The sequence below is a fragment of the Festucalex cinctus genome, chromosome 21, assembly GCF_051991245.1.
Source record: "Festucalex cinctus isolate MCC-2025b chromosome 21, RoL_Fcin_1.0, whole genome shotgun sequence".
In the NCBI taxonomy this organism is placed as follows: Eukaryota; Metazoa; Chordata; class Actinopteri; order Syngnathiformes; family Syngnathidae; genus Festucalex; species Festucalex cinctus.
Window position 1 is genome coordinate 11,663,381 of NC_135431.1, and position 13,013 is coordinate 11,676,393.

The 13,013-nt window shown below is 39.7% G+C and overlaps 1 protein-coding gene across 1 annotated transcript in view; it reads right to left on the reverse strand.

Annotated features, from left to right (window-relative positions):
* Positions 1-261: 261 nt before the first annotated feature.
* foxo3b (forkhead box O3b) overlaps positions 262-13,013 on the reverse strand; it is a 41,304-nt gene continuing 28,552 nt past the window's right edge. The window contains exons 3-4 of the mRNA XM_077511493.1: positions 5,044-6,491; positions 262-3,684 (exon numbers count right to left, since the gene is read on the reverse strand). Coding sequence (XP_077367619.1) covers positions 5,058-6,491 — 1,434 coding nt within the window. The 3' untranslated portion in view covers positions 262-3,684; positions 5,044-5,057. The remainder of the gene's footprint in view (positions 3,685-5,043; positions 6,492-13,013) is intronic.

Here is a 13,013-nt window from a genome sequence, read left to right on the forward strand (position 1 = left end):
ACTTGAAAGTGGCGGTGGATCTTCATCCATCCTAGCTGATTAGATTTTTACGTCACAGTGGGGCAGAAGTGCACAACAGACGGACGCATTTTTAGAAAAGCTATAGGCACAAGACTGACTTGGATGTTTAATTTTACGATTGATGCAAGCAATTCAAAAGTCAGTTTAACATAATAGACAGTAACGTATCCATTTCACCATAAATGTAACTGCTGTTTTTGGAGCAGAAAACAGAGGAAAAAAAGACCAACAACGAGCATGTTGAGCCTCACCAAGCTTTATTTACATGTGCACCATTTCTTATACAAACTAGATTACAGTTCCAGAAAAACTGAGAACACAGGAAGAATAGCCACTAACATCAACATCGAGAAGATTAATAATACGGGACGGGACAAAGTTGAAAGGACAGAGGGCGTATGGAGGGGAGCCTTTTTACAAAAATACAAACGAGGTGATTATGATTTTTAGTGGTCTTGTTCTCATTTTTATTCCTTTTAAAATGTGCACTGTAGTTGTGTGTAGAAAGAGAAATGACCGAAGCAGACAAAACGTCAATGCTCCGGCAGCCCAAACAAATGTGTTCCTTACGTTTTGTACAGTCAGTGTATTCAAATCTAAATGCTTAGCAGTTTAGTTTGTTTACAAAAAAAAAGACACTGGACACAGAGGAGCTTTTTGTCTTACAATACACAATAGCAAGCGCAGTAAAGTCAGAGGATGGTTCAAGGTTCAAGTGCTGCTGATGTAGCAAATATAAACACTGTTGTCTGAACACTTAACAGGCGTCATCTTTGTATTAGAATTGTTGTCGAGGGACGGCACCATTGCAATCGCGTCGAGTGGTTACAGCTTGCTCGTGCACGTCATCCTTAAAAACTGCATTGGTGATATATATTTTTTTATATAGAAATGTATGTATACACATCTGTACATTATTATACACAGCGGGGTCCAAGCCTTCATGTCGCTTTTCCACACCCCACCCCAGGGCCTCCAGATGCTACAACAACGGTTACACAATCCACTTCAAGGATACATTTGCTGGCAACGGTGTTCCCTCCTACCTGGCACGTTAGAATGTTTTTTTCAACTCTACCTTGGCGAGGTAACAAGGGGTCAAGTACTACGAGGGAATATGCGACAAGGACGCACGGTGAGTAAATGCATTTCACACACACACACCCACACACACACACACACGCACACACACACACACACACAGGTCATAATGCATAAATACATCAAATGTGGACAGGGGAGTAGAGCGGGCGTGGCACAAAAAAAAACACACACGGACATGTTTGCACGTGCCACGAAAAAAAAAAAGTTGATTTATTGGCAAATAAATGAACTATGTGATTATTAGGGTGATGCTGATAATTTGACAATAACGTTGGATTTTTTGAAGAAAAAGTATCAATCTTACGAGGGGAAAAAAAAAAAGTCAACATTTTAAAGGAAAGTTCGTTATAATCTTATGTTATTTTTTTCCAAGAATAAAATGTTTTTCATTTAGAAAAAAAAATGCAATGTTATAAAAAAAAGTTTTTATTATAAATAAAATAAAATAGTACTTTGTTGAGGAAATAAAAAGTCAAAGTAGTAAATTTATGATCAATTTCTACCGAAGCAAGGGACTGAGTATTAACATATTTTAAAATACATTCAGACATACTTTTACAAATTTTAAATATATTTTTTTTTTTTGCATGCACAATTAATGCTGTGGTTTTATGGGGAAAAATACCGAACAGAATTTATGCGTAGGAAACATAATAATAAATAATAAAATTACGAATAAACATGTAGCTTATTTAATTTTTGAATGTATTGGTATATGTAGGCCAAATGCTATAAAAAAAAAAAAAAGCATTTTTTTTCACATGCGTAAGTCAATACCCTGTGGCATTATGGGAAACAAAAGTTTTTTTGTTTTTTTTAACCTACAACTATGTTTCAAACTATTTTTAAGTATGTTTAAATGTATTCCGAAATACGTTCGAATGTACTTAAAAATACGTTTAAATCAGTTTAAATATTTACTCTACATTGGCAGTTCCATGCTTCCAGAAAGTTCTTTTGTATTTTCTCTAGAATAAAATAGCACTGTAGCATGGGGGGGGGGGGGAGTCATAATCTTATGAGAAAGCAGGAATAAAATAGTACTTTTTCAGGGAAAAACGGTATAACCTAGAGGAAAAAAGTTGTAATTTTATGAGAAGTCTTTTTTTTTTTTCAATCAGTTGGCCAGTTTTGATAATAAAATGCATCCACCCCACCCCCCAAATAATACCTTTACCTCCAATGACTTCCTTCCCTCAAACGGCCACTTCGTCATTGCGTCAATATTCATGTTTCATTTCAGTGTGGCCTACATCCAAAACCAAATTTATGAATCCTGACGTTATCTGTCCTTCTTCTACTTCAATGTTGCCGGCCCAAAAGGTTCACAGGTTACAAGTTCACAAAGCATCACTGATACATTTAATCAAGGAAATGTTGACTTGAATGAAAATACCTTTTGAGCCTGCCCCCTGAGTGTTTCTATACATATGCATTCCAAAAAAAAAAAAATCCCCACAAGCTGATGATGAGAGAGCTGTGCACACATCCCTTGTATATGTGTGCGTGTGTGTCGACATTATGTGCATATGAGTGCTGTGATTTTGGCTGCCAGCATATCCTACTGCTTGATTCAAGTAATTTGGCAACGTACAGAAGAGAACAGCTTATTGTTGTACTGGAGGAGAGAAATGGCTTCTTGGAGGAATGAGAGCACCTCCCATCCCCTCACCCGGCTTCCCCTCCACCCCTCCCCCATCAACTCGAGTCGTTTTGCAGGTCGAGGGTCAAAACTGCACAAAAATTCAAAACCCAACGCAATAAAACGCACGAGGTGCTCCGAGGACAAGATTCATTTCAACACTGTTTTACATAGCACCTGTAATGCTGTGGAAATGTTCACATCGCTAGAACACAGGTTTTCACTTTTTTTTTTCCGCTACATTATATGCTGTGATCAATTTAAAAGTCAACTGTACAAATACCCACAAGTAAGATTTTCTTCCTATCTTTTTTTTTTTTTGCCTGCTTAAAAAAAAGGTAAAAGATTCAACATGTAGTCCTGGAAACTTTTCCGTTCAAGCCATTTTTAGGAAGTGCGCGGCGATAGTGGTGAAGTGCACACACGATGCGCTCCGTTTCAACGCATCGTCACATAACGGAAAATCCCAACAACAAAACACTGAACATTTTAAAAACATCATGGAAGGGGAGAGCACAGGTAAATATGACATCCCCGGGAAGGGAAAAAAAACAAACCACACTGAATCAGATTTACACGGCTCCTCCGTGGGAGTTTCTTTTCTTTTGAACAGGTACAAAGCACGCCGTGCATCCATTTGTTATTCGTCTTTGTAGTCCCACCTGATGAGCAGCATCTCTTTGAGAGCCGTGCACACCAGCAAACTTGCATAATTCAAGTGTTTTTGTGACTTTTTTTTTTCTTCTTCTTGTTGTTCTTCCCAGGGGGTTGGATCAATTCAAAGTCCCGCGGACCTTTTCCCCGAGACAAGTGTTCGTCGTGTAAACACAAGGTTGGTACTCGATGTTGTGCTGATGGCTGGTATTGGCAAACAAAAGGGGCATGTCGGATTTGCTCTTGTGATTCGCAGTTCAGACCTGCAGAGGAGAGAAGGAATTTTATTAGATTTTTTTCTGATTATGATCGTTGATTTGTATGAACGTTGTTGTTTTTTTAATTTTTTTATTTTTTTGTACTTTCTCTATTAGGGACCGACCGATTCAGATATTTGGCAGAATAAAATTCCGATAATGGATTAATCATCCAAACAATAAAAAAAAAAAAGTTTAATTAATAAAATAATTGCTTTTTTTGGGTCCCTTCACGCTTACAAAATTAAAGATATGAATCACATGCAGAACATTTTACTGTTTTACTTTGGGCTTTAATATTTTTTAGAGGTGCATTATTGACAACTAATCTACACTACGACAATAACCTAATCAATTATTATTTTTGACAATCGATTAATAATTTAGAGATATTTGGTTGTCAAAACCTTCAGAATTTCAGCCTGTCGATAGTAACTATTCTCAGATTATTTTACTCTTCTATGAAAACACTGATTATAATTGTGTTGAATAAATAAGACTTTTAGCTTTTAACTTTGGAAACCAATTATAAAATTATAGCCAATTTTGTGACGTTATAGGACATTTTTTGCGCTGTCTATTTGAAGAAATGTCTAGTTTTTGGGAAAAAAAAGGAGGGAAATTTAAGATATTTTTACAAAATTCAATTGATTTTTAAAATTACTGTTAAATCATTCACTCCCAGCCATTTTCCCTGAAGCAACCCCCTTTCGCTCCTCGTTGTTTTACTGGATCTTGACTGATTTTACAAGGCCCACAGAAGATTGTATTCTATTGCTATAAAAACATGGAACCTAAACCTAAAGAAAGATTAGAGTCGCTTCTTTCATCAGGAAAAAAAAGTATATTTGTATTTGTTTCAGTTTTGCAGCAATTAGCATCAGAACATAGCTAAGTTTCATCATTATTCACAAACCTGTTGAAAACATTGGGGTAAAGAGCTTGTTGCAACATAGCCCTGGTTGATCTCTTATACTCTGCTGCCGCCTGCTGGACGTTTTTCGTAATAACTACCATTGCTTTAAGCGACCTCTTGAGGTCAGAAGCTGCATCAAAGCCTTCTGTACGCTCTAGCGTTTAAAAAAAAAAAGAAGAGAAAAAGAAACATAAAAACGTATAAATACGTTTTTGGCACCATGGCAATATTTAAAATAGAACGTGTTTATTCATGTTTGGGAGAAAATGAGTTAATTTGAGCCCTAGTTTGTTTAACTACCATAGAGATTAAAATTAGCAAAGGTGCTTGATTGTCATTATCCTTGTTCGTTATGATGTGTAAAAAAAAAAAAAAAAAAAAACCTTATAGCAAACAAAGGCTCTTAAAAAAAAAACAACAACAAAAAAAAAAAACGGGATCAGACATACCTTGCGCAACCTCTTCAGCCGGGTACCCAGCTCTGAGAAGCCTGCTTGGCGCTTGCGAAGTTGCTGATCCCGTTCATGTTGACCAGCGAGTCAAAGTTAAAGTCCAGTCCGTCGGCATCCATCAGCTCGTTCCTGATGATCGAGTCCATGTCGCATTCCAGGCTGCCGTTAAACATGTCCAGGTCCAAATCTGTGGGGAAGCGGTCCTGGCAGACGCCCCCGCTGTTGCTCACTGCCCCGTTCAGGAAGATGGAGGTGTCGATCTGCATGGAGGAGGAGCCGTTGCCGCCCAAAGGAGAAAGCAGGAGCTGCTGCTTGGCATTAGTCAGAGCATTGACCTCGTTGGCTAAATTCAGCCCTCTGTTGATTGACCTCACGGAGCCCTGATTGTGGTTGTTGCTTTGGAGCATCTCCGCCTGGTTGCCCTGAACCCCGCCGCCGGTTCCGAATGTCATGATGGGGTCGTTGCGGAGCATGACGCCGCGGCGGGAGTTCTGGGACACGATGGCGGCGGCGCTGGCTTGCGACATGAGCGGGTCCGACTGGGTCATCATGACGTCGCTGTGGCTGTCGGAGTTGAGCAGGTCCTGGAGCGTCACGCTGCCGAAGCGCGAAGTGCTGATGCTGGAGAAGGACGTCTGCTTGTTCTCCTGGATGGTTTGCATGGGGGACGGACGCAGGGAGGAGCCCGGCGGGTGGGAGCCAAAGATGGAGTTGCCGTAGTTTCCCCCGCTGTTGGGTGAAGAGTTGGATGAGGGTGAGGCGTTGGGGGAAGGGGACCCCAGCCCGTTGGATTTGGGGACAAAAGCGAACCCTGAGGTCCCGTTTGACGGGACTTGTCCTGAAGCGGTTGGCACCAAGTTGATGTTATCCAGGTCGTCCATCATCTCGTCTGTCAGTCCGTCGTTCAGGTTCATCGTACCGGCCAGGTCTGCCAGACGGGGCAGCTCGGCGGGCGTGGCCTTCCCATTGGCCGCATTTCCGGGAGATAAAGCTCTGCCGGGGCTGGAGTAGAGCATGGGCGAGAGAGGGGGCTCGTCATCGGGGACCTCGTCCAGCTCCGGATTGGCCAGGATTGGCGAAAGACGGCCGCTCAGAGTGCTGGCGTTGGAATTAGTGCGGGAGCGGAAGTCCGTCCAGGCGTCCAGCTCCTCGCTGCTGCGTGACGTCGGGCTCCCCGGCCACTTGGACAGTCCCGACGGACTCTCGCCGTTCCCTTCGCCTGCCGCGGCCGCCGCGGCCTGCAGGGCGGCCTTCTTCTTGGCGGCGCGGCCACGAGCTGACTTGGTGTACTTGTTGCTGTTGTCCATGGAGACGGCGCGGCGGCGAGGCGCTTTGCCGCCCTTTCCTCCGTCTGGATTGATCATCCACCAGGAACTCTTGCCCGTGCCTTCGTTCTGGACACGGATGAAGCGGCTGTGCAGCGAAAGGTTGTGCCGGATGGAGTTCTGCAACACAAAAGGGGAGGTGGTCATAAATAACTCACTAATAATGATCGGTTGTGTTCAGTGATGGGAGTAACGATGAAGATTTTCATGTGGAGTGAATACTGACACCAAATTGAATCAGTACTTGGTCGTGTTTCAAAGAATCGCTGCCATTAAGAAGAAAGCACTTGTAAGAAAGTTGTTCTCGGGGATTTGACGCACAACAACGCAAGACGGCCATTGTTTGTACTAAATAGACGGGGGCGAACAAAAGTGCAGCAGTTTGAGCTGATGTCTATTTCTTTGTGTTGAGAAAGACACGAGGGACCGTGATCTATAATCAAGCTTCTCCTGAATTATGAACAAAGGGCCTCTTTGTTGCGTAAGAGCCGTGTTCAGTAACCGATCATGTGTCGAGCGTGCCACCATATCGATCAACTCCCTGTTTCGTTTCCCATGGACTGCCCAGCAGCTTATTCATTCTTGTAGTAGGATTTTATTTCTTGGCAAAAAAAGAAGACGACATTATATTCGTAGTATTGCAGTTTTCCTCCTCATATCTTACAATCTTTTTCTCAGTTATATATTTTTGCGTATTAGTCTTGTAAAATTAAGACTTCATTCACATTATATGATTTTTTTTCTTGAGAAAAATTGCAACTTTATCCCCTTAATATTGCACTTTTTGCCCTTCATAATGTTTAAACTTTTTTATGATTTTTTTTGTGCTTAATATTCTTGTCTCAATCTGACTTTTTGTTTTTTTTTTCTCTGAAAAAATGGCAATTTATCCTCATAATATTACTCTGCCACTGACTTTATTCTTATAACATTACTTTTTCAAATAAATTAAATTCTGGTATCATTATTATTCTTGTAATGCGTTTTGAACATGTTGAAAAATATTTTCTGGTATGACTGATATGGGTGGGATAACTGCCACTGGCTAAAACATTCCTAATTAAAATAAAACCACACTAATTAACTAACCACCAGAGGGTGCTAGAACTGCACAAATGAAATACGACCTCACTTTTTCAACAAATGCTGATTTTAATATCTTGACATGACGATGACAATATCGGGGCGAGTCTAATATCGCAATATTGTTGTTATCGTTACATCCTTAGTCATTATGTAATAGTAGTTGAAGAATGACTTTATTCTTGTCATATTACAAGGTAAAAAATTTTCATATATCTCACAACTGGCCCAAACACTTCATTTTTGCCATTTTGGCAAGGTTAAAGGGAAATAATTCTGTTTAGTGCTGATTGCAATGCATTACTTTCCAAAATCCTACACAGTCTTGCTAAACTCTTCAAGCCATTTTATGACTTCCTTTGTATGTTGTGGAACACCTTTTGGCCACTTTGAGTCAGATACATCTTGTGAGGAGAAATTCAAGCGTGTTGAATGACACCGTGATATGAAAATGACAAAAATCACATAAACACACTTCCTGTTCTTGCTAGTGTACCAGTGAAATTGAAGCAGGAGGAAAGTCGAGTGCATTCCTTGACAACGAGCCTCTATGGAATGTTCAACATGGCTCCTTTCTTGTCTTCCTCTGCCACAAGCTACTGAAGCACTTTGGGAAATTCATTATCATTTTTTTTTTCCTTTCTCTTTCCGTCCCCCTCCTCCTTCCCTCGCAAGCACATAACTCTTACGGGGCTTGAGGGACTGCAAGCAATGTTAATACCTCCCATTTAAAGCAAGACTTCCTAATCAGGGTCGCATGTTTTCCTGCGCCGATGTATAGTTTAACGCCATCACACCGACCACATTGTTGGGTTCAAATGGGCAAAAAGTCAAAATCGCAACATTGTTTCCACGAAGCTTTCCCGTCTTTCCTGGATTTGGTTTGGATTGGCAGGACACTCACAAAAGGAACAAGAGCGGGTTTAAATTATCGTCTTTTTTTTAATGTAGGGTGTGGGCAGAGTCTTAGCATTTTTTGTGTGTAAGTTTCTGTGGGTTTGTGTGTTTGAACATTGTGTGCCGATCCACGCATATTTGTGTTTTTAAGGTGGTCAAGTGGAAAGTATTGTCTGCACTGTTTTGCAGACTATAAATTCAAGTTTTGCTGGAGTGATGTGTGCTTTGTCTGACGCAAATCCGTAAAAGAATTGCAGCTGACGAATACTGGATGTTTATGTACAGTTACGAGAGTTGTGCGTGTAAATGTGTGCATGTGTGTGTGTTTGAGTATAGTCAATGCAATGAGGTAAGATGAGATACCAGGAAGACCAGTGTTTATCCTCTGGCAGTATCTCTTGAGGCATGACATAATGTTGTGTGATTATCCAACATTTTAACACACACACACACACAAGACACACTATACTCTATATACAGCCTTCTTATAAAGGGTCTCACCCAGCTTATCTTTGAAATTCAAGCTTATACATATACTGACAAATCACAGTGAAAACTTTTATAATAGTAAAAAATGTATTCACTTTAAATGTATTTTTGTCTCTCCATGTCACAGAAGCAGCATTTAAATGAGGAATAAAAAACAAAGTCTTAGAGGAAACATCTGTGACTGACACGTGGTGAAAACTGAAAGCGTGCGGAAGAGGTGTTGAGAGCGCACATGGTGTGCGTTAGTGTTTAAACAAAAAAAAAAAAAAAAATTGCCCACAGACACACAAGCCCTGTTCGATGAAATTTCCTACTGGCTTTATTGATGTAGATGACACATAAAAATCACTCGCTTAAACCCTTAGCAGACAAAATATTAGCAACACAGCAGTGGCGTACACAAGTGGAATTTGTACATGTATGTTGATTGGCGGGGGGTTGCATACAACTGTATGTCTTCTCTGGGCTATGTCCCAAAGGCCATTAATAAAAAGAGAGGTCCGTGAGACAGCAGCTCTGATTCATGACTACAACAGCATCCAATGCTAAATCACTCACACAAAAGTGTACTGTAAAAATTCGTGGGATCCTAGTAACCCCAATACTGCTGTAATGTATTCTTTAAATTCACATTATGGGGGTGGATTCGCTTTTCAGGCAGCCCAAACGCACACTAGATACTCAAGATACAACAGTTCATCACGGAAGATACATTCCAGATCCACTTGCTAGCTAAAAATCCACAATATCAAGACCCTAACCTACACACTTAAAACACATTCAAGATCAAAAGCTCTAGGGGCTTAGGTGACAGGTTCTCTTTTTTTTTTTTTATCACCTTAAGTTACACAATGTGTGTGTTTGACGCAGCCAGCATGCGGTGCGGCGTGTGTTGACATTAGCCTCAGATTAGTTGTGAAGGTTTACATAACGCATGATAGCGAATCAGGTCACCTGGCTCGGTCAAATAGTTAGATATGGTGGTTTTAAATGTCAAGTTTTGACAAAGGAAACTAGCGTAAAAAATGTTATATAAAGTCCCATTCTAGATCCAAATAAGGAATTAAATAGAGGTAAGGAATAATGCACGTAAAGCTAATGTTAGCACAGCCTAAGAGGTATCCATCTGATGGGATGTTGTTGTTATTACAAGGCACTGTCCAAAAGGTGAAATTTTAGGGACAAGTTGTTACATATAGTTGTTACATATTGTTGCTTTAACTATAAAAATCAATTCACAATTTTAGCCACCATATTAATAAACATAGTGTTAGCATAGAGGCTAGTGCTAGCATAACATGAGAAGTGTCCTGCCTGGTCCAGCTAGCCAGTCCATTGGGTTGCCATGTTAATGTGAAATATGCTAAATTATGTTGAAGCGCTTACTTTGAGGCCGAATTATTACAGATTGTGCCTTTAAACCAGGGCTAGCCAAAATGTTGAAATTGTACAAAAACATGGCTAGAGTGCCTCATGGTTGCACTTTAACCTCTTGAGTCATGGCACAATAAAACCAAAGGAGAAGAAAGTCCCCGTCTGCATACGTCTAAAGTGAGCAATGTGCTGTTGCTGGCTGATGAAACCCACTGCAACACCTTCTCCCGACCCCTCCCGACGTCTCCTCAATCCAATTTCCCCTCAGCCAATCCCCTCCGCCGCAGCTCGCACGGCTACATCCAATTAAGTGAGAGTGCGGGGAGTCGCCTCGGCCAATCGGAGCGCTCTGCTTCGCCCTCGTTATCGCACGTTTACGACATCCAGCGCAGCGGGAGCTGATGTAATCCCGCCGCGAAAACGCACCACGTGGAAAGCAATGCTTAAATGAGTTCCCACCTCAAAACGTGAGCGCGCTTCCAAAAGGGAACGGAGTGACGGGGACGTTTTGGCGTGACAGCCTTTGATTGTTCCCACATGTTGCTGATACACAAAAAGGCTTCTGTGTTGCTCGCCTTTGACCAGTGCAGCTGCTACGTGGGCAAGCGCACACGCACGCACATTTTTTTCTCTTGCACACTCACTCTTACAAGAATTAAGTAATATGATAAAGTTATCTTTTAAAACTCATGACAACAATGTCATCGTAAGAAAAATGTATCAAGAATACAAAAATATAGTTGGAACATGGAGGAAACGTGTACGAAGTGAGTTTCCTCCCCCCCCATACATTTACTAAGCCATCTGAGGACACAAATGTCTCAGAATAGATTTTGTTTCCCAAGCGGCTGTTGTTAAAGGTCGTAAAATGTAACACTGGTGGTCTCCAAGGCGACGTAAGGTTCCAACATGCACATATGTGACACGTATGCTACGCTTCACAAATAAACACACAGCTTTGCCTCAGTTGACACTGCAGAGAGAGAGAGCACGGTTATTTATACTGGGGTCACACTGACACGCACACCCCTGCACACGCACACACCGTGTCCAGGTTCCATCTGCCGTGAGCTCTGGACTGCAGACAGAACATTCCATTCTGCACAATCATATGCGAGGCACAGCTTGTAATGAGGGATCTTGAGCTTGACAGATGGAATCCTGCTATACCTCATTTTCTTTATATTAGTGCCGTACACACCCTAATCGCCTCCTTTTGAATCCAACCATGCTTGACTGCCAAAACAACTATTACACATACTACACTTATTTACATTCATAGTGGATAAATACAGTTGAAGTAATAGTTATTAATATTGACGTCATGTAGTCTATTCCATACAATTATAAACTGAAGTGAAATGCTTGAGTATAAAGTTTTATGATTAATGGTGAACGAACGTTATACTTAATAAAAGAGTGAAGAAACAAGAATAGGCATTACCGTAATAGTGGGAATGTTATGGGGAAATAAGTTGAAATGTTTTATACTTAATATTACAAGATTAGTTTGTTAATTTGGTGGTGGTGGTGGTGCTGCTATCAAAGTTGTAATTTTACAGGGTTAAAGTCACAGGTATAAAATTACAATACATCAGTCATATTACAAAAAAGTTGTCATGATACAAGAAAAAAAATATTGGAAATTATTTTTTTTAAAAAAGATGAAGTTGTAATTTGAGAAGTAATATTAAAATCTAGACTTAAGTGCAATTTCTGGAGAAATTGCGTGGGAATGCTGAAAGCTGAATGCTAGATTTTGAATGCATGTGGAATGCTTATGAAATTGAGAGATATAAATTCAGAGTTAAATTATGAAATTATGACCTCTTGGTTACTGGACAATGCACTTTACCAACTGTACCACCTAGCAGTATCAGACACCTGGTAATGATGCTAAGCTATATGTATAGAAGTGCACTAGACAAATCACTCATCAAGTTAAAATTATGGTGAATTCAATTGAAATAGAAAGGGTGAATGAAAATAAATTCCTTGGAGTTATTATCGATGATAAATTATGTTGGAAGCCACACATAGAAACTGTTAAAAGGAAAATGTCAAAAATCATAGGGATACTCTATAAAAGTAAGGATGTTTTAAACATGAAATCATTATATATATTATATAGTTCATTATTATTACCATATTTGACCTATTGTGTGGAATTATGGGGAATGGCATATAAAACAAATACTAACACCGTTTTCAAATTGCAAAAGAAAGCTATAAGAATTATTAATGGATCAAAATATACAGAACCAACACATCCACTATTTATTAAATTAAATGCAATGAAATTTTATGACTTGGTGGATTTTAAAATAGCACAAATAATGTATAAAGTTTATAACAATTTACTCTGCCACAGTACTCAGAAGTTATTTGAAATTAGACACAGTCCTTATGATATAAGGGGTACAAGTGTGTACAAAAAAACCCAAAATAAGAACAAATATTAAGCAAAGGTGTGTATCTGTAAAAGGTGTTGATCTGTGGAATCATTTGGAAATTGCTCTGAAAAATTGTGACTCAATGCTGGAGTTTAAAAAAATGTTTAAAAGTAAAGTTCAAAAAAATTATCTATGTCAGACCAGAATATGAAAAATGTACATGTGAGTATGTGTAAATGATCTAGATAGGTATTATGGTATATGTTTAGTAAATTTATGTATATATGTTTTTGGTAAATGTGAATATGTTAAGTGCACTTGTGTATATGTGTGTATATGTATGTATGTATATATGTATATGTATATGTATATATATATATATATATATATATATGTGTGTATGTAT